The sequence below is a fragment of the Lissotriton vulgaris genome, chromosome 9 (genome assembly GCF_964263255.1).
Source record: "Lissotriton vulgaris chromosome 9, aLisVul1.2, whole genome shotgun sequence".
Taxonomy (NCBI): Eukaryota; Metazoa; Chordata; class Amphibia; order Caudata; family Salamandridae; genus Lissotriton; species Lissotriton vulgaris.
The window spans coordinates 623,236,907-623,260,369 of NC_141697.1; the positions used below are offsets into that span (position 1 = coordinate 623,236,907).

Consider the following 23,463-nt stretch of genomic DNA (forward strand, 5'->3'; position numbering starts at 1 on the left):
TACATACAGAGACGTACATACAGAGACGTACATACAGAGACGTACATACAGAGACGTACATACAAAGATGCACATACAGAGACGCATATACAGAGACGCATATACACAGATGCAAAGAAGCAAACACAGAGAGAAATGCGTACACAAAAGAGTGATACGCACACAGAGACAGTGAAGCACACAGAGACAATGATGTACACACAAAAAAAGCAACACACACACAGTGAGCGCATGTACTGCATTCACAACACAGACCCCGCCCCGCCCAGCCCTGCTTGTTTAATTGCCTGTTTAGGCTTTAAACAGTACATATAAACAAGTGGTGGTAATAGAGGAAATTCATTCCTCAAAAAATTCTGTAATAAGATTACATTTTCTATGAGAAGGTGGAAGATCGGGCTGATCTTTCACCTTCTAATAGATTGTCTTGGAAGATCTCCGATTTCATTTCTAGAGACAAAAAAATCGGCGCAGTCATTTTGGGGACTGCGAAAATGTTCTTAGTAAAATAGACTGATTTATTTCTTTATAGCTCACTTCTATGCATTATTTTATCCAAGCCATTAAACTTAAACAGAAGGGTCACAGGCCAGCGTTGATCGAGGCTACACAATGGGCATTTCCGCAAGATCCAGAGAGAAGCAGTCCCTCCAAAAATGTCAGTCTGAATTAGAATCTTCAACAAAGCCCTTGCAAGAGCTGAGATCAGGGCGATCACTGGAATTGCCAACTGCAAGCTTCTAACAGGTGTAGATAAATCAAGTAAAGGAGGGGTGCTTTCTGCGATCTAATTTCCAAATGACACAAATAGATACGCCTGGAAGACACAAGTGAGTTCATGTGGTTGTTCCAGCCAGGCACTGTTCCCCTACCGTGGAGAAGAAAGGCTATTCAATAGAAGATCGATGTACAATGCAACTGCTTGTTCGAACCAACAGGGCAAAGAACTTGTATTTACTGATATGACCTTGTTGCCACTCATGATTTTACCCTTGAATTTAGCTGCACACACCTGATCTTCACACAGTAAAGATGTCAGACAGCCTCGGACTTTGGGCAACAATGGAAATGGAGGCGAGAGAGACGAGCTTGGGAGATGTAAGGGAGAAAGCAGAGTGGGTTCGGCGGGTAGGCTCGGAGGGGCATATGCGCAGGAGAACACAAAGAGATGGACGATGGTATTGATAAGCGTGAGACGAGAGACAGCCTGGCGGCAGTCAAAGTGAAAGCTGTCTGCAGTGAATAAATTAGGGGTGGAGAAATGCCTGAGGCACAGCGCACGCTGGGGGATGCCTGTGGGAGGGAGGCTGGTGGCTTTGATGTGCACGCGCTTTTTAGGTCAATCCGCTTGCGCATTGAGCTTGCTTTTCACAGGCACAGAATCAAATCGCCCGATGGTTAAGCTCTGGTTAAGCCCCAGTATCTCTCGCAAGCTCAATGCGCAAGCGCATTGACAGGCTCGACCTAAAAACGGGGTAGAACACTAGGGGTCCTAATTACAACGAGTTAAGTGTACCTAGTAATTCGAGTCAACATGTTTCGAGCGTTCCCCAAGCTCTTCGTCTGGACTACACCGGGACCTGCCCTGTGTTCGCCACTCCTAGTTGTGCTCAAGTGAGGTAGTGTTTTAGGAAAAAGTGTCTGGCCAGTTTCACGGTTCTTAACCAAAGACACTTTTTCCTAAAACACGCCAATCGGCTTCCTTTATTATGGACTAAGGCACAGGGAATGTTTTAAAAAACCTCACTTTCTGTGTCTTTTGTGTGCAGAGGTTAAGATTACAGAAATTACAATGTCAATGTGAAGGGGCCTTTGAAACCCCGAAACCATATTGTGTGTGTTTTCTACCCTACAGATACTACATGACTATCAATATACGTATGTTCTAACGCATGCTTTACTGTTGCAGCATTTAGTTATTAAGATTTTACCTCACTTGAGCACAACTAGGAGTGGCAAACACAGGGCTGGTCCCTGTGTAGTCCTGACGAAGAGCTTGGGGAACGCCCGAAACATGTTGACTCGAATTACTAGGTACACCTAACTCATTGTAATTAGGACCCCTAGTGTTCTACCCCGTTTTTAATTATACCTTCTAGGAGCAAGAATAAATCATCGTCGCCCACTAGATAGGTAGTTTTAACTCACTTCTAAACCCACTCCACTTCTCTACACTGACTGCACTACACATAGTCATCACTTCAGTGCTCCTACGTAATTCCGCAAGTCCTAGCTCGCCTCAGTCTGTAGAGGACTGGGATGGCCCCAATGATGAAGCATGTCACAGTGGTGAAACCCTGGTGAGTGAGGGGACTCAAGAAAGAAAACGTTTTCTTTCTGACACTTAAATATTCCAACTCCAGCGAGTGTTATGAATACCAGTCATCCAAGGGCTAGGCTCTTGATCCCTAGATTCAGGGATTTGCAGGTCTACATAATTTGTGGATGGGGAGCCAGTGGAGATTTATGAGGTGTGATGAGAGATGTGGGTGCACAGTGGGAGGTCAAGGATGAGTCTCACTGCGGCGTTCTGGATGGTCTGGAGATGGTGTAGGAGATAGTTGGAGATCCCCGCGTTGAATGCATGTCCCTAGTCTAATCTGCTTGTGATGATGGCTTAAATGATGGTGTATCCAGTGTTCAGGGGTAGCCATTTTAATATCTTGTGGAGCATGGGATGAATGCGGAAGCAGTAGAAGCCGATCGCGTTGGCCTGCACTGTCATATTAGGCTTGTCATGCAGGAGGATTCCCAAGTTTCTGACGTGGTCGGTTGTGATGAGTGTTAGGTTCAAGCTCTCATGGCCATCAGGTGGATTGCCATGGGGAGTTCTTTTCCCGTCAATCAGCATTCACGTTTGTTGAAGTTAAGTTTCAAGCAGTTGGATCTCATCCAGTCTCCGACGTTGATCATACAGTTGGAGAAGTTGGTTCTGGTGGTCTGGGGCTTGTCGGTCAGAGAAAGAATGAGTTGTGTGCCATCTGCATAGGATATGATTGTACTCTCTTGGGACCTGATGATGTTTGGTAGGAGTCATGTAGATGTTGAATAGGGTTGGACTAAGCGATGACCTTGAGGGACTCTTGGATTCCAATATGTAGGATGGTCGTCTGACTTGCTGTGTCCTTCTTGTGAGGAAAGAGCCTTTCCTTTTGATGGCTGGTCCTTGGATGCCTGTGTCGTGCAGTCTTCTGACACGGGTGTGGTGGGAGATGGTATTGAAGGATCGAGTAGGAAGAGGGTTGCAGTTTCTCCATTGTCCAGAATAGTGCGGATGCCATCTGTGGCCACAATGATTGCTGATTCGGTGCTGTGGTTGCTCAGGAATGTTGATTGGATGTGGTTCAAGGTGGCTGGTGAGTTATCTGTTGAGGGCCTTCTCCATCATCTTGGCTGGGTAAAGGAGCAGAGAGATGAGACGGACATTGCTCAGTTCCCTTGGGTCGGCCGATGTTTTTTTGAGAAGGGTATTGACTGCTGCATACTTCTAGTCTTCTGGGAAGGTGGCAGATTTGATGGATGTGTTGATGTAGCTGAGGCTGTTGGTGTTTAGTGGTCTTCCCATGTTGTAGAAATGGTGGGGCAGGTGTCTCCATTTAAGTGTACTGTTTTCATGATTTCCTGTGGTGTCGTCTTATGTGAGAATTTTCCATTCAGTCAGGTGTCCGTCTCGGTTGGTGGAGTCAAGTTGGTGATGAGCTCTTTGGGTTCTGATGCTAGTTCAAAATAAATACTATTGAGAAATTAAAGGCAATAATACTGTTTACTGAAAAGTAAGCAAGTAACTTGTTTATCTTTTGTGTAACTTAAACATTGCCCTCTTTCTGCTTAGGATCCCCAATTGGTGTACATTTTACAAGCTGTGCCCACAAGTTTCTTCTGTGAAACCCCACAGTAGGATGTTCTACAAAACAATTTGCCATTGCCATTATTAGTTAATTGTACTTTGTTTTTATTCTTTTCATTCCAGTAACGTGCATTCAAGACATGGCTTTACATCTCCAATGTATTCTGAAAAAGTATCTAAAAATTCCCCAGTATCTGACTATTCTGGTCCCCACCATATGCCCCAATCCAGATCTTTCCAGCTCTCGAGCTCTGTACCAAAGTGTTTTTACTCAAAGTACATGTTGAAGAACAAACAGCCCACAGGATGGAAAAGAGCTGACCAGACCCCCATAAAGCCAATCATGTTTACAGACCCTAAGAAGTAAGTACATTACTTGCATGCACTTTTTCCTCTGGTTCACTAATTGCTGAAAGTTCTAATGAAAGACAGTTTTCCCTTTTTTGTTAAATCATTTGTTTTATAATTGATTTCAAGAGTCTGTACATTTTAGGCAGTTCTGAAATGTTTACTCACATCTGCATTCAACTGCTTTGCCTCTAAGAGGCTATGTCTGCAACAATCAAATACATCATATGCATGCATGGCTTATATTCATTCATATTACTATTGCAGTTAGCACCTTATATAGTTGATTTCCAAATTCATTAGATCCAACTTCAGTTAGGTTTAGTTATGTAATTTTGCTCACCACCTCTACAATATTTGTAGAAAAGGTTTGAGGTAAGCTGTCTCAGGACTACCAATATGTTGAAACTCTTTAAGATGTAGTTTTACAAACCATAATCAGAGAAATCTAATTGTACCATGTACTTGTATTGGAGTTCAATGAGTAAGCTGATGAAACCTAGCAGGACAGAATTATTAGCTTTCAAATAAAACGTCTACCACCTAATTTGGGATTGTTGGCATGTATGCAAATATTGACGTAAATAACAAGGACCCCCTGCTAGACAACTGGATTCGTTATACAGGGAAAATAGAAAATGTAATAGACATAAAATAGTGGCAGAAATAATCATCTAAGATGATTATTTCTGCCACTCTTTTATGGATTTTTTGTGTAACTACAGTAGAAAAATAATTTTTCTTATATTGAATTAATTGTTTTCGCAATTTGTTTTTATATCTATGGTGTTTGAGTTTAAAATGTTTTTATCTTAATTATGTACACTCATTAATAAATTCGATTTTGTACTTTTTAATTGGTTGCTGTGCTTCCTACATATTGTTTCTCCGTGGTTTGTGCTATCTACCTGTTTGCTATTATTACATTATGTATGCAAATATTAGCATGGACATAATCTCAACTCACCGTCATCTGGAGTGCAAACTCTCTTTACAGTCATGATACCTTGCACCGAAGTTTATAGTAGTTACTGCTACGCATCTTAAGTGAAAGAAATGTTGCTGTTTTTCCCCCTATCTACTGTTGTAGACACGGTTGGTGTCTAGCTAATTTCTCTACCCTCCTTGGCAGATTAACAGTCCGCCCACCCCCAGAGTAGTAATTTGCGCCTAACAGCTCCATTTTCCAAATGTGTAAATTATACTGCTTTTATGGTTCTCCTTACTTTGCAAGTTGCCAGTCGTGTGCCCAGCTTCTAAAGTGTTTGTACACTATATCTGTTCACCCTAATTAACCATAATTAACCTAAAGTGTCCAATCTAATTTAGTTGAGGTTCTAAAAGCTAAATGGGTCCTAGGGCCAGACCCCTGCGTTTCTGATTCTCTGTCACCCTGTGCTTACCTATCCTTTTGTTACCTCAGCAACCCCTTCAAAACAACAAGAATGTCAATAGGGTAATTTGCGATTCTTTGGGTCTCTCCTATTCCTATTGGGGTGACCTCACTGAACATACCTTGCCTGATAGGTCATTTGTAGCCTTCTCTTGGAGCATTTGTCTTAGAGGGCCTCTGGAACACCAAGGACCATTTACCGCCCCTTAGCAAAGATGCACTTAAGAAATACTATCGGGATTGGGTAGCACAGGGTTTAGTTACCAGCTCCTCGTGGGGATGCCTAACCTTGGAATCTATGAATTTAAAAAGAACTGGATTGTATGAGCAACATTTTGAAATCATGACCATTCCCCTAGACAGGAAACTCTATATGCAGTTCTTCTTTGGTTCACGACCTTTAAATTCACATACTAGCACCTGGAAGCAGACATCCACTTCCTCTCAGTATTGCTCCAGGTGCACATCTGCTATAGAGTCCATCGCCCACGTGTTCTTTGTTTGTCCCAAGTCTGTCCAAGACACAAATGGCTGACTCCTTAGATGCTCCCCTTCATTGGACCTGTTCTGGACATGGTTCTGTTTTGTGTTTCTCCCCCAGAAAGGAGAGACCAGGCATTCAGGCTATAATCCTGATCTGTCCGCCTCTGTCCTAAGTTTTAATGAGTCTACTCGGAGCTGGTGGCCTCCTCCATCCTGATTTCAAAGGAGCCTTAAAAAGATCTGCTGTAGTTGTTACTGGACCATGCTTGGGTCAGAGGTGACCCATCTTACTACGGCCAGGTTCCATATTAACCACAGAGAGTTGCTTGCCCTTGAAAGCCTTCCTGTAATCCATCAAAGGGAGGTTGATAAAGGTACTTACAGACAATACCACCGCCATCTGATACTCCCAACAAGCAGTGCGTCGTGGGGTCCTCGTCCCTGTGCCAGGAGGCACTACACCCCTGGAAGTTACTGGAACACCACAGGACCGTCTTGGTGGTGAACCTCCTGGCAGGATCTTTGAATGCTTAGGCAGATTAACTCTGCCATTGATGCCTAGCAGGTCACTAGTGACAGTTACATCTGGAGGTGATAAGTCTCGTCTGCTGATGAGGAGAACCGTAGCTCCATCTTTTTGCCACCTCCCAGTATGCACAATGTCAAAACTTCTACGTTTTGGAGTTTCCAATGTGTTTCTCGCTAGGAGATGCATTCCGCCTAGAGAGGACCTCTGGACTCTTGTATGCCTTCCTCATATTACCTCTTTTGCCCCGAGTTCTGAAGATCAGGAGAAAACTGGCCCAAGTCATCCTAGTGGCCTACGGTATCCAGAACTCCTATGCTTCAGCATCCGTCCTCTGATCTGGCTGCCCATCTGAGAGGACCTGCTATTGCACCAACAGGGCAGGGTTTTGCACCCAGGCCTTCCCACCCTTCACCTTCATGCATGAAGATTGAGCGGCGACACCTGAACAAGTTTGCTCAACTTCCGGAGGTTGTGGATGTAATCTAGGCAGCCAGGCATCCCTCAACAAAAACTGTATAATATGTCTGTTATTGGTAAAAATGTGTTGTTTGATGCAGCATACGCCAGATTGACCCCTCCAGGAAAAGTTATCTGATTTCCTGTTTTACTGGTCTCTGGCCTGGCAAGTCTTCACTGTGGGCACAATTCAAGACTACCTTTCTGCTCCCTTGCCCAGTTTACGTTTGCAGGACCAACCCTCATTGTTTAAGTCTCCAGTTATGGGTTTTGAAATGCTTAAATACTTGTTTCCTTCCTCTCCCTTTGTCATTGCATAGTGGGATCTAAACTTAGTCCTCACATTTTTGATATGCCCTCCTCTTGAGCTGCTTCATGGCTAACCTCTGCTGCTTCTTGCCCTCAAGACAGTGTTCCTTGCTATCGTAACATCAGCCCAGCGAGTGAGTGTGCTACAGGCTCTTAGCATCCATCTGCCATTCACCATGATCTTCCCCAATAAAATGGCACTGTGGATGCAAGCATCCTTCTTGTTAAAAGTTGTGACATCATTCACATCAGGTAAACCTTCACCCTGTCGGCGTTCTATTCACCCCTGTAAAGAGGAGTAGAGACTCTGTATCTTGGACTCCAAAAGAGTGCTGTGTTCATACCAAAGAACACCAGGTGGACGATGAGCTCTTTTGTGGGGTTCCCTGGAGTGGAGAAAAGCAAGCCGTGCAGAAAAATACCATCTCCCACTTGATCATACTCTGCATCAAGATCTGCTACACATTGGCCAAAAAGCCATCCCCAGAAGGACAGCAATCTCATTACACCACAACCAAAGCTGCTGCTCCTGCGATGGCACACAAAGTTTCTACCCTAGATATCTGCCTAGTGGCTAAGTGGGTGTCGCTGCATATGTTCTCTAAGCACTATTGTCTGGAACACCAGTTTCACCAAGAATGGCATTTTGCCATCTTGGTCCTACAGGACTCTGGTTTGAGCCGAATCACATACCTACCTCCAAATAAGTACTTTTCTGGTATCTGTTCAAAAGGTGAGGAATCTGCGGTTAAAAAGTCTCTATTAGAAGAACAAGATACTTCGCTTTGGTAACTCTCTTTCTAGTAGAGACTCTATTTAACAGCAAATTCCTCACTGTTCCTCCCAGTTATGTGAATTGGGCTCTGTCAATTAATAAGATCCCAAATCTAGGAATCTGCGCTCTGCTCTAAGTCAGTTTGCTTTTGGGGTTCTGCATCTTGGGATGCGGGCAGCCACAAAAGCTACTGATGTCAGCACGTGGGAGTGATGTCTGTATGTTATCTATCTATCTATTATTTCCAGAGCAGAAAAACATCACTGCGCAGCCACAAGGCACCACCTACTAGCGTGCAGAGGTATTGCTCAATATTTATTAGATCCTGTCCGATGTCTGGGAAATATTCTAAAGGTGAAGAATCTGCCGTTAGATGGAATCTCTTTCAGGAAGAGGCTTTCCGAAGGTAAGTAACTTGTGCTTTACGAATATCCACCAGGTGCCAGACTGAAGCCAGGAACCTTTTGCAAAGTAGTAGCTCTTCTGTATCTCCAGGTGGTGCTGCACAGCTACAGACCCCTCACAAAAGCACAATCTATTTTACTTAGCAGACGTACTGTACCTGCCTTGGGCAGCACAGTATCTGCCAAAATGGGGGCTGTCAAAATACGCATCAGGGCATCCCTGAGAGAAAGGAAGTGCCTCATGGAACAGGGCACAGGATCCATACCAGCTTCTTTTAGGACTGTGCTTCCTGTCCTATCAAGCATCTGGGAGAGGTATTAAGGTGTGTCTTCCTCTTTTCACACCTAGCCCTACTGTTTTATCTGGCTTCTTGTTGAGAATCATGGCTTGCTGGTTCCGAGGTCCAGCACTGGATGTCTGCTCTGCTGCTGCAATAGAGCCTCTGAGTTCTCAACATAGGAAGCTAGATAATTTAAAAAAACATGTTGTTTTGTCTTTGCTTGTGTGAGTGGGAGTGAATGAGAGTATGTGAAAGGGTGTTTGAGAGTATCAATGAGAGTGAAAGTGAGTGAGATGGTGTGAATAAGTGAAAGTGTTTGGGGTCTATATAATGCAGCAGCATCACTGTTGGTACAGCTACTCGTCCTAATGCCACACACTGGCACTCTAAACCTGGCTCTTCATGCCACCTGAAAACCAATCTGTTGCCAGACACTTTTGTCTTTATTTGTATTTGCTTTGAATGTAGTTTTAATAAGTATTTTCCTGAGCTCTTTTGATATCATTATGCGTAGTACTTGTGACTTCTCATTGTTGGACTGTGATGTTCGTTAGTCTCCTGTCAGCCCTGAATTTGGATACTGTCACAGCACTGGCCTTGATGTCATAATGTTCCAAATATTGGGGCTGGTTTTTGTTGTTCATAACGAGGAATGCAGTGTTAATTTCTGAGTTAACTATTGTTTGAGTGGACCACAGTTGAGTAGCCTGACTGAGCTATACAATTTGAGATATGGGTTTTCCAAGAGAGTGACAATTGCACAAGGAGCTCAGTAGAAGAGCAGCTGAGCAAAAGTCCACAACTGTTCGATTGGTGGGAATTGTGATAATGGACCGTACTTAAATTTGATCTTGTATATCCTTAATAAACGCATTGGATTGAATCTTCCTACTATTTGACAGTAGGTTTTTCAGTATCATTGTCTTAATTTATTGTAGGCAAGTTGATACAACAACAAAGAACGTTTTTGGTCAGCCCAGGCTGAGGGCATCTCTCCGCGACCTGAGATCGCCCCGGAGAAACCACAAATCAACAATTGAAGATGATCTTAAGAAACTAATCATTATGGACAACATGTCTGCAGAGCAGGAAAGGGATATTATGGTAAGTTATGGTCTAGCACAGTACACTGATTGCACTATATTGAATGAGGTACTTTAGCAATGAACGAGGATTTACAAAGAGACAATTTCCCAGTGAGGCTTAGTTCTTTGATGTGAATGGGTTATTTGGATTTTTGGCTGTTATCTCCAGTCATTTTCTGCCACTTCTTCCTCAATCTGTGCAAAGAGAGTCCTACATATGTCGATACTGACTGTCAAAATGTTTATTCACATAGGTCCAGTTCTTTCTTCCCCTTGAGTACCCAACATGCCTTTCCCTCAGCTTTAGTTTTTTTAACGAGTCTTGAGTAAACCTTGCTATTTTGAGTGCCCTGATAATAACTTCGATTATGTATGGGCTTATGTTGTAATGTCAGGGTTTGCATTCCAGAGAGGCTTTGATTGTACCACATTTCTGATTATTCAAAATTCTTAACAAATCCGAGTCTTTGTCTTTCAAATATTTGAATCTTGAAGGTCTTTGTTTATGAATAACCTTTGTTAAAGGTGCTTTTGGTCTCAGTCTGACTTTCTCAACTTAGGAACATTGTGTAATACTTAGGCAAATCACTTCATCACACTGTGCCCCACATCCTTGTGTAATTCTTGGGCAAATAATTTCATCTCACTGTGCCTCAGATCCCTTGAACCCATAATTGTAAACATATACCAAGTACTAGTTCAGGGACTGGTTGACATTTCACTTCTAGTTGGACACTGCAAGTTCTTGTCTGAGTGAGATTGTTATGGCCCCCATTTGCAGAGTTATTTATGCATGTAAGCGTAGACTATGCTGGCAAAAGTTGGTTTTTCATTCTTCAAAAGATTTACTTGTATGTGAGCAAATCTACTGATGGGACCTGCAAGACAATAACAAGGCCTTTGCCGGAACGTCCTATGAGTTTATGCACACCCACAATCCTCCATCTTTATAGGTATTCACCAACTTCCCTCCAACCCATGCCCAGTCTGGAAAAAGTCGGAAATATACTGCTCACGAGGGATGATTGACATAAAGCATTTTCCACTGTGGTAGGGATCTCTATATTCAAAATTAATAATCTGGAACTGTAGAGTAAGGAGGTTCTCCAAGGAGGGACTTATTTTTCCACTGGAAATAAAGGATAAAAGTGTTCTAGCCAGTGACTCTTCACTTTCTTTAGAGGGTTTCACATGAGCAAATGTGAGTGTGTGTTTGCTCATGCCACAATAGAATAACCATACTTGTGCAAGGAGAATGGTTTTCAGGCCTTCCTCTGTAAACGCTTGTTGAATTCCTGCCAGAAATGTGTACGTTTTTGCAAACGTGCATTTTTTATTGGAATCACTGTCAGTAATGCACACTAAGCTTAGTTCTCACTATATTTCTTTAGCATGTCCAGACTAATACAAAAGGCTTTTCTTGAATGAACAATATAATCAATTCTGAACATCTTATATATTTGGAGGTATGTCTCACCTTTGCTGACAATTATTTTTCCTATATTGGAATTGTGCACTGAAATTGGCATCCAAAGGGTTTGTGCTGCACGGTCTCGAATGGCCAGTAGATAATTCCACACTTCTGCTGCCTGAATGCACAGGTCTTCTCAGAGTGTTCTCCTCTGGGTTAGGAGCGATGGGTCTTAAGCTTAGGTTTGAAATTGAGATGGATTTAAAGTTTAAAGGAGGAAAATCAAAGGCCAGGCACTATGTTGTCCACCATAGTGGAGAGTTTAAAGTAGTATTTATTTCTAATATTTGGTTAACTGCCCCTAATTTTCCAGGTCTTAAAAAAAATTAAAGGTGGGTGCATATTCCATCATTATGAATCAGATTTCTGTGGGAGAAGGAACTAATGGAGGATTGAAAGTTAAACTTTTTCTCTTTTAAGTTGCCACAGAGAACTCTGCAGCGGACCTTGTCTGATGAGAGCCTTTGCAGTGGAAGAAGAGACGCAAGTTATGCCAATGGGGACTCCTACGACCAGTCCGTAGCTGATGATGTCCTGTTCACCAGTACATATCCAACTTGCACACTCCCTTCACGGCGGCAAAATGACCCACAAGGAAACTGCAACATGCCAGACAAAAAATGTATGTGAACTATTTATTCTAAGAAATATTACTTTAATAGGCCTTGTTGTGGTTTCCTCAAAAGAATATGCATTATGTTAGTGGTAAGAATTGAAGCTGTGAATACTATTGCGATTCCTTTTTGTGACTAGTTTTTTCATTCCCTATCATTAGATAGTCAGAGGGAAATATGTGCTCTTAATTTTTTACTTTTATACTCTGTGTAACTTTGGGAGACTCAGAAAGGGAAGACCCATTCTGTGGACCATCCTGAATTGGAGTCTGTAAGGCACAATGTGTTTTAATCGTTGTGGACTGTATAACAGAAGAGCAGGTTCTTATTAAGTAAATATTGTTTAAAAAAAAAATCTTTTATGTCATTAGATTTAAGGTTTGACATGTGGGAATTGATATTTTGATTGCTTGGATTCTGATCTGTTAAGTGAAATTGTTAGCAATAGTTTAGACTTGTGCCTATTTAGCATGATGATTCTGTGAATTTCGTAGTTTGTCCTTTGTACCAAAGTTTGAAGCATTGTACACTCCATATATAAAAAAAACTGATACCATAGCCAATCTGACTGTTACATCCAGATTTAAAATGTAATTTCCTACTGTTCAACATTGTGTTTTATGAATTAAGGAACCATGTTGACTACATGAACCATGAGAAGAAGTGTTCTGTTCCTGTGGGTTTCTAGGTCAGGAGAGTGGTCAATGAAGGGGAGTGCTCCTTTTAGGAACAAGGACCCTCACACACCCTGAGGAATATCATGCTTCATCATCGTGCAGATCTTCCTTGGGCTGGCGCTGCAATGCCTAAAGGGCCTCTCGATGGGGGCTCTTTGCCGTAGATCTGCCACCCCCTGGACCGTACTCTGGTGCACTGGACCAACTATGATCCTTCCTTCCTTCCAGAGAATCTGGGAGTCTCCTTTGTTCACTGAATGCCACACCGCTCCTTACCAGCCGTGTGACTCCCTTCACCATTTCAGTACCACGGTAAGCGTATGCCCTCACCCGGCCCCTTGCCTTTTTGGCACTGGGATACACCTGCCAATTTGGGATTTTATCTCCGCACAGGAACACGCCCTCAGACCCCTGCCCCCAGGTTATCCTCAGGCATGCCAGTACCTCCAAGATGGCGCAGGCTACATGCTGCTCTTGGTTGTCATTCGATCCCCTGGACGTCACACCAGGAAGTACTTCTCCAGCCAGCACACCAGTGACTCTGCATCAGCAGGGCCCTGGATAGGTTGACAGCCACAGTGTACTTTGCCGTAGTAAGTAACTCTTCCTCTCTGTCACTGTATTGGGTTTATACCCCGGCGGCTTGACACTGCCTTATGTAATTATCCGTCCACAACCTGAACCGAGCATCTCGCTCTGACCACGAGCTATGGCACTTCTGACTAGTGTCGTTTAGTGAACGGCTACTCATTTGCCGGTTTGGCAATACGTTACACAGCATACTCCTTGGCCGGTCCGATTGGGACCGAATCCACCCTAATTCCTGGGTAAGTTACTTTTGTTAGCCTCGGCTGGCCGCAACCCGCTTTCCTGAGGGGCCGCACGCTCCATTGGGTGATGTATGTTCATCAGCCGTTGCAACGCCGCACCGCTGTCCTGATAGGGGACACTTATTTTTGAAGAGGTTCATTTCACCATAAATCTTTATTGGATTACTGTATCTCTTCGACCTAGTATGCATTTGGTGACACGTGCTTGATTCAACCCAGCAACCTGCACATCTATTTGTGATATGCATATATTAACGTGCATCACTAGTTCACTAGTAACCAGATCCCCTAGACTAACTACGCAACTGGTGACACATGGGATTGATTGCACCTAGCATCCTGCTTATCTGCCTGCATGGGATGAGCTTGCATCGACACACACCACGAATATGGTCACCACAACACTGGTGGTTCTCCCTAAATACCTGTATTTGTATATGATTATGTGTATATGTTTAGTTTTTATTTATCCTTCTTTTATTCTGGTGTCTTTTCCTAATCTAGGTCTAACCCCAGGAGATATCCTGAATATCTGTGTAAAGTATAGAGGGCATGGTGCATACACTCTTCACTTCCCTCCCTGTGAGAGTAGAATAAGATTCTCCTGGTCCTGACAAAATGCCATGATCCGCTAGGGACTGTATCAAGCATGAAACATGTTGACCTTTTTTCACACCTACTGCAGCTAAAAAGACAACTATATCTGTTCTATGCTAAAAACCACATTTTTATCCTTGACAAAAGATCCTACCATTACAACTTAGTTCTTGCTTGGAACCCCTTGTTCATTTTTAACACACATTACCCTCACCCATTCTACTCACATTTTGCTACTCACTCATGCATCTCATATCGGCGGAAAAGAAAAGATCTCCAGCAAACAGCCCCCAACGAGGATCTGCCCACTGATGAAGCATGATACCCCTCGTGTGTGTGAAGGCCCTTGCTCCTAAAAGGAGCACTCCCCTCCATTGACCACTCTCCTAACCTAGATACCCACAAAGGAACATCACACACTTAGTTCTCATAGCTGTAGGGGCCCATGTGCTGGACCTTCAAAAAGCCCCAGTCCCTTCACCCTTGTTTTGACCACATGAACCAGACACGTATTGCTACTAGAAAATATGAATATTTAAAATCATGTAGTCAAAGGATTCCACTTTGAGCAGACATTTGACATGTGTTTCCCACAAAGTACCCTGCAGAATATATAAACACCACAGCAGTACCACCATTTTGACTAGTGAAGCCCCTCCCATTAGCGATAGAGGGACGTCTCCAAAAATGTAGCTACGCATGTAGGCTCTCCAGTACTCTGCTTATGTTAAGATTCAGAAATCGTTGCTTCCCAAAGGCAATCCGAATTTCCAAATACTGTATCCCTTCTTCACCCCACGGCTGCCCCACCAGTGGCAGCATCACAGAGTTCATGGCAGTCAGTTCACACAACAGCAATAACTGGGATTTGTAAGGGTTCATCCGTAGCCGAAAGCCTCACCCAAATCTTCCAAAGTACTCAGAAGCACCTGTACGAGTCCTCCGGGTTCCACAGGTACACCAGGGCATCATCTGCATAAAGAGACACCATGTGCATAGTCACCCACCGGGATCCCCTGGGGTTCAAGCCCACAACATAACAGTGCCGCAAACAGTTCCACTGCCAGTGTGAACAACAGAAGTGATAGAGGATAGCTGTGCCTGGTACCATGACTCCATTGGAATTCCATTGACACCAGTCAGCCCGTACGAATCCTAGCAGTCGGCTCTGCATAAAGCAATTTAACCCACATTATATACTTTGGTTTGCGACTCACCTTCTCCAGTACACGCCAAAGATATTCCATGTAAAAGAGTACAAAGCTTGTTCAACATCGAGGAATGCCAATGCCTATGAACCCTTGTGTAAGTACGGAAAATGAATATCATGAAATAGTCTGTGCAGGTTATACGTAGTACCTCTCTGTGGAATGAAGCAGCACAGATTTTCATGTATCAGCATTGGCAAGTATGGGAGCTACTGGGCTGCCAAAATCCCTCTCAGTATTTTGACATCTAGATTCAGAAGCATTGACAGTGGCCTGTAATACAACACCTCCACCCGATCCTTGCCCGGTTGCGGTACTAGAATTATGAGGGCTTCATGCATGGTGTCAGGAGGTTCCCGCACCAAGTGCCTCCTGATATACTTCCAGGAGCATATTGACCACCACATCATCATATTTGTGGTAGAATCCGGCCAGTAGGACATCACCATCCAGCGTTTTTGCAGGTTTCAGTCGCATCAGTGCTGCGAGTAACTCTTCTTTCGTTATGTCTTCATCAAGAGCCACCCGCTCCTCCGCACCCACCAGAAAGGCTTGTCCAGCAATCCTCTGGTCCCCCTTCATGCTTCGCATATACCCCTTCGAGGTGAGCATGAACCACTTCATTTATTGCTATCTGGGAGTTGACTAAGTTATCATTCCTGTCCCGGAGAACCTAAATCGGTTCCTGGGAATCCTGCTGTCGCATCAGGTGCATTAACATGGTGCCTGCCCTCTCCCTCCACATGCAGTAACTGTTGGTATGCTGTATAATAATGTTTTTCCAGCCTGCACTATTCATCTAAGAGTTCACCCCGGGTGCGTTGCCAGCCCTTCAGTCTCTGCGGCTGAGGCGGAAGCTCCCATTCAATGTTAAGCAGTTGGGGTTCTCAACAGGTCAGGTCCTGAACTAGTTGCTGACAGACGCCATATGTGGTTTTCAAGCAGATTCCTCTGAGCACTACCTTCATTGCGCCCCAGTCATGGACCCTGCTACTCAAGCTGCCCCAGTTTTCTTGGAAATGAGTGATCTCCTCCTTCCCATATATTTATTTATTTATTTATTTATGTTGGCGGTTTTGTATTGTGCGAACAAGACCCTTGCGGGTATCAGAGCGCTTTACAGATCAAATATAGGTAGTAGCATATAAACACATATAAATACAGTACTGGGAACAATTAAAGATTAGCACATAGCTGCAATAGTGTATAAGACAAGTTCAAGTGAATTTGGACATGAGAATCGATTTCACTTCTTTTTTTTTTTTAAAAGGCCGCAGATGGATTAAGTCTGGTTTCTGGGGGTAGAGCGTTCCATATCCTGGGGGCCATTCCTAAGAAGGCACGATTGTATGTTTTTTTCTTGGAGAAACGTTGTGGTTTCAGTAGAAGGTTGTTAGAGCTCCTAGTAGACCTTTGCCTCCTGATAGTACTAGTTTCTCCCCTAGGTATCTCTGGGTTTTGTGATGAAGTGCCTTATGTGTCATACATGCGATTTTTAACTGGATTCTGGCCTCAAAAGGTAGCCAGTTAAGGGCCTGGAGGTCAGGGGAAATGAGGCAGTTGCGGTTGGTGCCTGTGACGAGTGTAGCGGCTGTATTAATAGAAGCTCTGAGAGGAGCTGTTGTTGATTTGGGTAGACCACAGAGTGAGACACTCCCATAGTCAACTCTGGGAATTACTAGATATTGAACTGTCTGTTTGAAGTCATTTGCCGGTATGAAGGGTTTGTTTTCTTAGTGTGTTAATCTGAAAATGTGCACCCTTTGTTGCAGCGCTGATGTGTTTCAGCATGTTTAGTTTATCATCTTTAAGAATTAGTGACATCAATGATGAGAGGTTGACCGTCTAGTGCCGTTAGGTGCTACATCCACTCGCGGATGATAGTTGTTTGGTTGGGAGGGGCGATTAAGAGGAATTCTGTTTTTAGTGTGTTTAGTTTTAAATGGTTCTTAGCTAGCCAGATCTGTGTATCTTGGAGCGTTGAGTTAAGGGACTTGATGTCTTCAAGAGATTGGACCTTAATGTAGAGTTGTGTATCGTCTGCGTACATGTGATATTGGATATTTGCGGAGATGCGCTGGCGCCATATCGGCACCACCGGGCGAGTACATCCCCTCCGCATGCACATCAGGAGCGGGTAGTGGTCGAATATATACAGTGCCAGTTAGGAAATCTTGCCAATTTGTTGTGCCAGACCAGGAGTGATAAGGAAATAGTCCAGTCTGCTATGTGTCTATTTATTTATTTTATTTATTTATTTATAGTGTTTTATATAGCGCGAACAAGACCCGTGGGTATCAGAGCGCTTAACATAGACGATTACAGATTGACATTATAGTAGCAATTATAGCAACAAAACAAAACAAAACAGGTGAGGTAGATGGTGATATACTATCTAGGGCGGTTTAGATAAATAAATTCTTAGCGCCTGTGCCATTAGCATTAAGAGGTGCATAACGTAAAGCTTGAGTCATAGTCAAATATTCGGCTCGGTGAGGTAGGGTTACATAGTATTATAAGTACAATTATCTAAGTAGATTAGCACTGAGAGTAGAGATAGTTTAGATAGTAGCGAGGATCGTAAAGATAAACAAAGTAAGGTATAGGTAGTATCTTTCAGGTGGGAGATACAGTGTAGAGATCATATAAATATGAGGTAGCAGTAAGGTGTACAGCCGGTGTTTGCGCGGTAATCAGTCCTTTGTCTTGTCGATCTTCAAATTATTCAAGATGAGCCTGATCCTCTTTTGGCATAAATGTTCACACCAGTAGTCTGTAGGGATCTTTATGTAGGGTATATACTCATCATGTGGTTCTTCAGTTCCCGTTTAAATGTTGCAGTGTTTTTAATCTTCCTGATGTTAGGAGGGATTGAGTTCCAGACTCTGGGGGCGGCTCCGGAGAATGCTCGGTCATATGTCTTTTTCTTTCGGAAGAAGGCCGGCTTCAATAGCAACTCTTTAGCGCTTCTGGTTGGTCTGTTACCTCCCGATAGTTTAATTTTCTTGGCTAGATATCTAGGCGTGTTGAAGTGGATCGCTTTGTGGGAAATACAGGCTATCTTCATTTTAATTCTAGCTTCATAAGGTAGCCAGTTTAGTGCCTTCAGGTGAGGAGATATGTGGTCGAATTTCCTGGTTCCCGTGATGAGTCTTGCCGCTGCGTTGAGACAGGCCTTTAATGGTGCCGTCGATGTTTTCGGTAGGCCAGCTAACGTGGTGCAGCCATATTCGATCCTTGAAATAACTAGCGATTGGATGGCAAGTTTTAGATCCGCTTCTGAGATAAAGGGTTTCAGTTTTCTTAGATAGTTCAAGTGGAAGCGGGCGCTCTTAGCCATTGAGTTGATGTGTTCTTTCATGTCGAGGTTCTCATCTAATATAATTCCTAGTGATTTGGCTGAGTTAACTAGGGTCGGAGTGCAGTTGAGCGCAGTCACCAATTTAGCCCATTCCTTTACCTCTGGTTGACTCCTTGTCGGTGAGATTAACAGGAATTCTGTTTTGTTGGCATTAAGTTTCAGATGGTTGGTTGTTAGCCATTGCAGCGCTTTCTTTAGAGTTGCATTCAGTAGGTCTATGTCGTCACTGCAGGTGATCTTCATATATATTTGCGTGTCGTCTGCATACATATGGTAGGAGATCTGTGATTTTCGAAGAATCTCCGTGAGGGGTTCTACATATAAGTTGAAAAGATCTGGGGATAATGTTGAGCCTTGTGGTACACCCATTGCGTTAGGGCATGGGGAGGAGATTGCTTGGTTGACCAGGAATAGCTGAGTCCTGTTCTGCAGGAAGGAGTTAAACCATTTCAGTACGTTTCCCGATAAACCCATCCTGTCTTGTAGCCTGGTCATCAGGATCTCATGATTTACTGTGTCAAATGCAGATGACAAGTCTAGAAGGATCAGTAGACACGCATGATTTTGGTCAAGGGCTTGTAGGGCGTCATCAACAATATGTAGGATCGCGGTTTCAGTACTGTGCCCTGTTCTGAAACCTGATTGGCAGTCATCAAGTAATGAGAACTTAGCGATGTGTTGACTCAATTGGCCCTGCACGCATTTCTCAATAAGTTTGGCGAGTAAAGGGATGTTAGTCACTGGTCGATAGTTATTCGGGTCTGTTGCATCCGCTGTCGGTTTTTTGATGATGGGAACTACCTGCCCTGTTTTTAGGCAGTCAGGGAGGGTTCCTTGTGCAAGTGAGGCATTTATTATCTCAGTCCAGATCGGAACTAGAGTGTGGTTGATTTCTCTTACACATTTTGCCGGTAACGGGTCTTGATAGTGGTTGTTCGGTCTAAGTACAGCTAGTGTTTTGGCGATCTTTCCCTGGTCGTATAGTTCAAATGTGTCCCAGTTTGCCTTATTTTTTGTTAGGAGATCTTCCGAGGTCACATTAGTCTCATTTTCAGATGAGGGAAAGGTCGTGATATTAGCAGCGGCACTTGTAAGCTCAACTTCTAGCAGTTTAGTTTTCTCCGTGAAAAATGAGGAGAATTCTTCGCAGCTTATGGGATTTTTCGGGTTCTCTTGAGTCGTTTTAGTTAGTTTATTAGACTGTTGTTTTAGGATCTCAAAAAGTTTTCGTGGTCTGTTTTTGGCATTGTCCAGTTCCGCCCTTATAAATTCTTTTTTGGAGTTGATGATCTTTTTGTTGTATTGCTTCCTTATTTTCCTGAGGGCTTTCAGCTCGGGGGAGGATGGATGTTGTCTCCATTTCCTTTCAGCCATTCTCAGTCTTCGCCTGTCCTCGTTCAGTGCCTCATTAAACCAAGGATTTTTTGGCTTTTCCGAGACTCTTTTTAACTTTTGAGGCAATGTGTCATTAACTATCTTATCGATCGACGTTAGGTAGTGATCCGTCATCTCATTGACATTCTGCCTGTTGTTACAAGGCTTCAGGTCTTTCTCACATCTTTCGACCAGAAGTTCAATATTAGCTTCTTTTGTATCTCGTATCAATTTTTTGGACTTACGGGGTTGCACGGTCCTGCCTTTTTTCATTGTAGGTATTGTGAATGTTATGGCGTGATGATCTGACCAATCACACGGGTCTATAGCAAGGATTGATGTCTCTTTGTTTCTTGAAATAATCCAGTCTAGAGTCGCTCCTTGTGAGTGAGTGGGCTGGATGCATGCTTGTGTAAGGTCTAGCTCGTAGAGGAAGTCTTTGATCGAGTTAATTAGTTTGTCATTGTCGTCGTCCCAGTGGAGGTTAAAGTCCCCTAGGAATATGTTGTTGGCATCTGGGTTAGAGTTGGCCGTTATAATCTCTATAAGATGCTCTGTGAACTTTGCGTTATCTCCAGGTGGGTGGTAGAACGCGTGTAGGTTGTAGCTTTGATTTTTTGGTAATCTTACATTAAGACCAAGGTATTCACAAGATTCTATAGGGTCAGATTGGAATTTGTTGACCTCGATCTCTGAGCGGTGAATACACGCTATACCTCCTCCCACTTTCCTCGGTCTGTCTAATCTGACAATGTTATATTGTGGTGGTACTAGGAGATCCATGGAAGGAGAGGATGATTCACTTAGCCAAGTTTCCGTGAGGATGGCTAGGTCGATTTCTTTATTAATGATTAGGGCGGCTATGTCTGATGCGTGTTTATTTGCTGATCGACAGTTAAGTAGTAGGCAGTTCAGGGTTTTCTGTGAGTTAGCGCTCTTTCCATTTTCTGTTTCAGTTGCAGTTACCTGGATATGTTGTAAGTTGTGGTGGATTACTTTCCTATCATTCTTTCTGGACGATCTATTAGGGTCAATAGGTACAATTTCGATATTCTCCTCCTTTCGTAGAGCAGATTGTTCATAGGATCGGAGTAGGGCCAGGGCTTCTTCGTTTGGTAAGGGATTGGTCCTGTTTGGTCTGTTGTGTCGGAGTACAAGATTCTGGATGTGTGAGACCTTGGTGTGCGTATTTATCGTCATCTCCCAGATTTTCCCGATTGTCTTTGAGACTTTCAACGAGTCTAGTGCCAGGTTGCCTATTAGTTTCTTGAGCTCCTTGACTTCTTTCTGTGTTCGGGATGGTTTCTTATGTGGGATAGATCCGGCTGTTAGCGTTCGGCCTTTTGCTCTCCTCCGTGGCTGGTCTGTTCTCGTTGCCACATATTTTGCCGTTGTATCCATAGTTAGGTTGTGATTCCTGGCTCTATTAGTGGTGTCGCCATTTTTTCCTGTGTTGTTAGGTGTAAGGGGTGTTTTTGTGGATAGGTATCGATGGGGCTCTAGATTCGTATTCGAGTGAGGTTGGGGAAGGTAGGTAACCTCTACCTTGTTCCTTTCGTAGATCTCTTCAGACGGGGGCTCACTCTGGACTGAGCTACCCTCTTCAGGTGAAGTGGCATCGAATGGTGGTGGCAGCGGCTCTTCCAGTGAGGTCTGGTTCATCTCTTTGTTTCCCAGGGTATTGTATACCTCTGTCCTTTCAATCTCAGTCTCCGGTATTGCCATTGCAGATTCAGGTAAATCTCCGGAGTTAGAGATTATATTATTCTGGCAGTCCGTTGTATTGGCTTCTCTAGTCATAGGGTCGTCGTTGTCAGGTGTGGTGTCTGGTGAGGTCATGATTTGGTGGTGATTTGGTCCTACTATGGATTCCTTTAGGGTTTGGAAAGTTATCTCGAATTTCTCGAGTTCTTTGTTGGTTGCTTGTATCAGCACTATTCCTGTTTTATACATAGTAATGCATATTTCTGTGTTACATCTTTTAGTTATTGAGGTCGTTATTTTTGTACCATGTGGTATGTTTTTTACGGTTTTTGTGAACAGCATTTTTGTAAAGGCGTTGCGCCATTTAGCTGTTTTGTCCGTGTAGAATATCAGGTCATTCATCATGATACCTTTAACTCTGTCAAAATAAGGGTCAGCAAACAGAGTGTCCGCATTTTTTCTCAATATGCAATGTTTGAATTTTTTGGCCGCATTTTTGGATATATTGGAAGGATATTCTATATTCTTTGCGTGCGACCCGGTCGGCCCTCTGTAACTTCCCTCCATTTCTGTTTCACCTGCACGTTGTGGGTCTTCAGAAGCCTATTGACTATTTTGTACTGTGAAATTCCTGCTGGTGTTTTGTATTATGTATTTTCCTGCTGGTATATCTTGGTAGATATAGGAATCTAGGTAAATCCAGTAATACTTTTCCTTGTAGCTGTAGTTTCTTTGTAGTTTGGTTAGCTCTTATTATGCCATTGTGATCATGTCAAATAAAGAGGTTTGAGTGACTTCCGAGCTCTAGTTTCATGGTGGTAGGTATTATTGATTATTAAATTTATGGCTTGTCTAAATTAAATGACTTGATTGACTGACTTTCTTTGTGAGAAGTGTTGTCTGGAGAAACTTCAGTCAGTGTCGGATGTTGGCCGAATCAACATATTATTTCCTGAGAGGAAAGTACTTTCTCTCTTTCCTTCTTGCAGTTCTTTAGTCCCTTATCACTTTCTTCGTTCTTACTCTCCTTACATTCCAACTTGGTTGGTCCCTTCTCTCTTTTTAGACCAGGATAGTTGTCCCTTGTCGCTGTTCCTAGTCCATTAGGGCATCTGGGAAGTCTTACTTCCTTTCCAAATGAAGTCGCCAGTCTCCTTTCCCTGTCAATGCCCCTGGGTTGTTGATCAGCATTCGTCTCATACGGCCGCCATTTTAAGGTCAGGCGCGACGTTTTTCGATCTCTTTCACTGCCAATATCCCTCGTTTTCCGTTTTCATTAGTCAGGGCGAGTTGTGCGCTAAGGGGGCTGCGCAGGGGGAGAGGAAGACCATACCTTTCTTGAGGTCACCAGGGTCTCTCAGCTCCGCCTCCGCGATGGTCCGTTTATTCCTGCCGGCACCGGCGCTGCTGCCCGTGTGTCTCCTCCGAGGTCCCGGCCACACGCAGACTGGGGTGACAACCGGTGGCTCCTTCTTTCTTTGTTTTGGGTCGGTTGAGTGTCCTCCCCGGCCGCTCCGCACCAGCCGGAGTATAGCAGAACAGCCTAGAGTCCAGGTGCCCCTCTCTCCAGATATCTATTAAGCTACAGCTCTGCATCAGCTCTCTCGGTTGCCCTGTCTTGTGCGGTTTTGTGCTTCCTCTGGGGCATGGGGGGCTGGGGTAGAGGGAGGGCCATCGCCACTCAAGCAAAAATTCTTGCACAGTGTTAGGAGCATAA

At 43.7% G+C, this 23,463-nt stretch overlaps 1 protein-coding gene across 3 annotated transcripts in view; it reads left to right on the plus strand.

Annotated features, from left to right (window-relative positions):
- Positions 1-23,463, plus strand: part of SIPA1L3 (signal induced proliferation associated 1 like 3) — a 714,921-nt gene that overhangs the window by 618,314 nt on the left and 73,144 nt on the right. For all 3 annotated transcript variants that reach the window (XM_086938267.1, XM_086938268.1, XM_086938269.1), the window contains exons 16-18: positions 3,971-4,210; positions 9,764-9,929; positions 11,802-12,003. In XM_086938267.1, the coding sequence (XP_086794393.1) occupies positions 3,971-4,210; positions 9,764-9,929; positions 11,802-12,003 (608 nt within the window). The remainder of the gene's footprint in view (positions 1-3,970; positions 4,211-9,763; positions 9,930-11,801; positions 12,004-23,463) is intronic.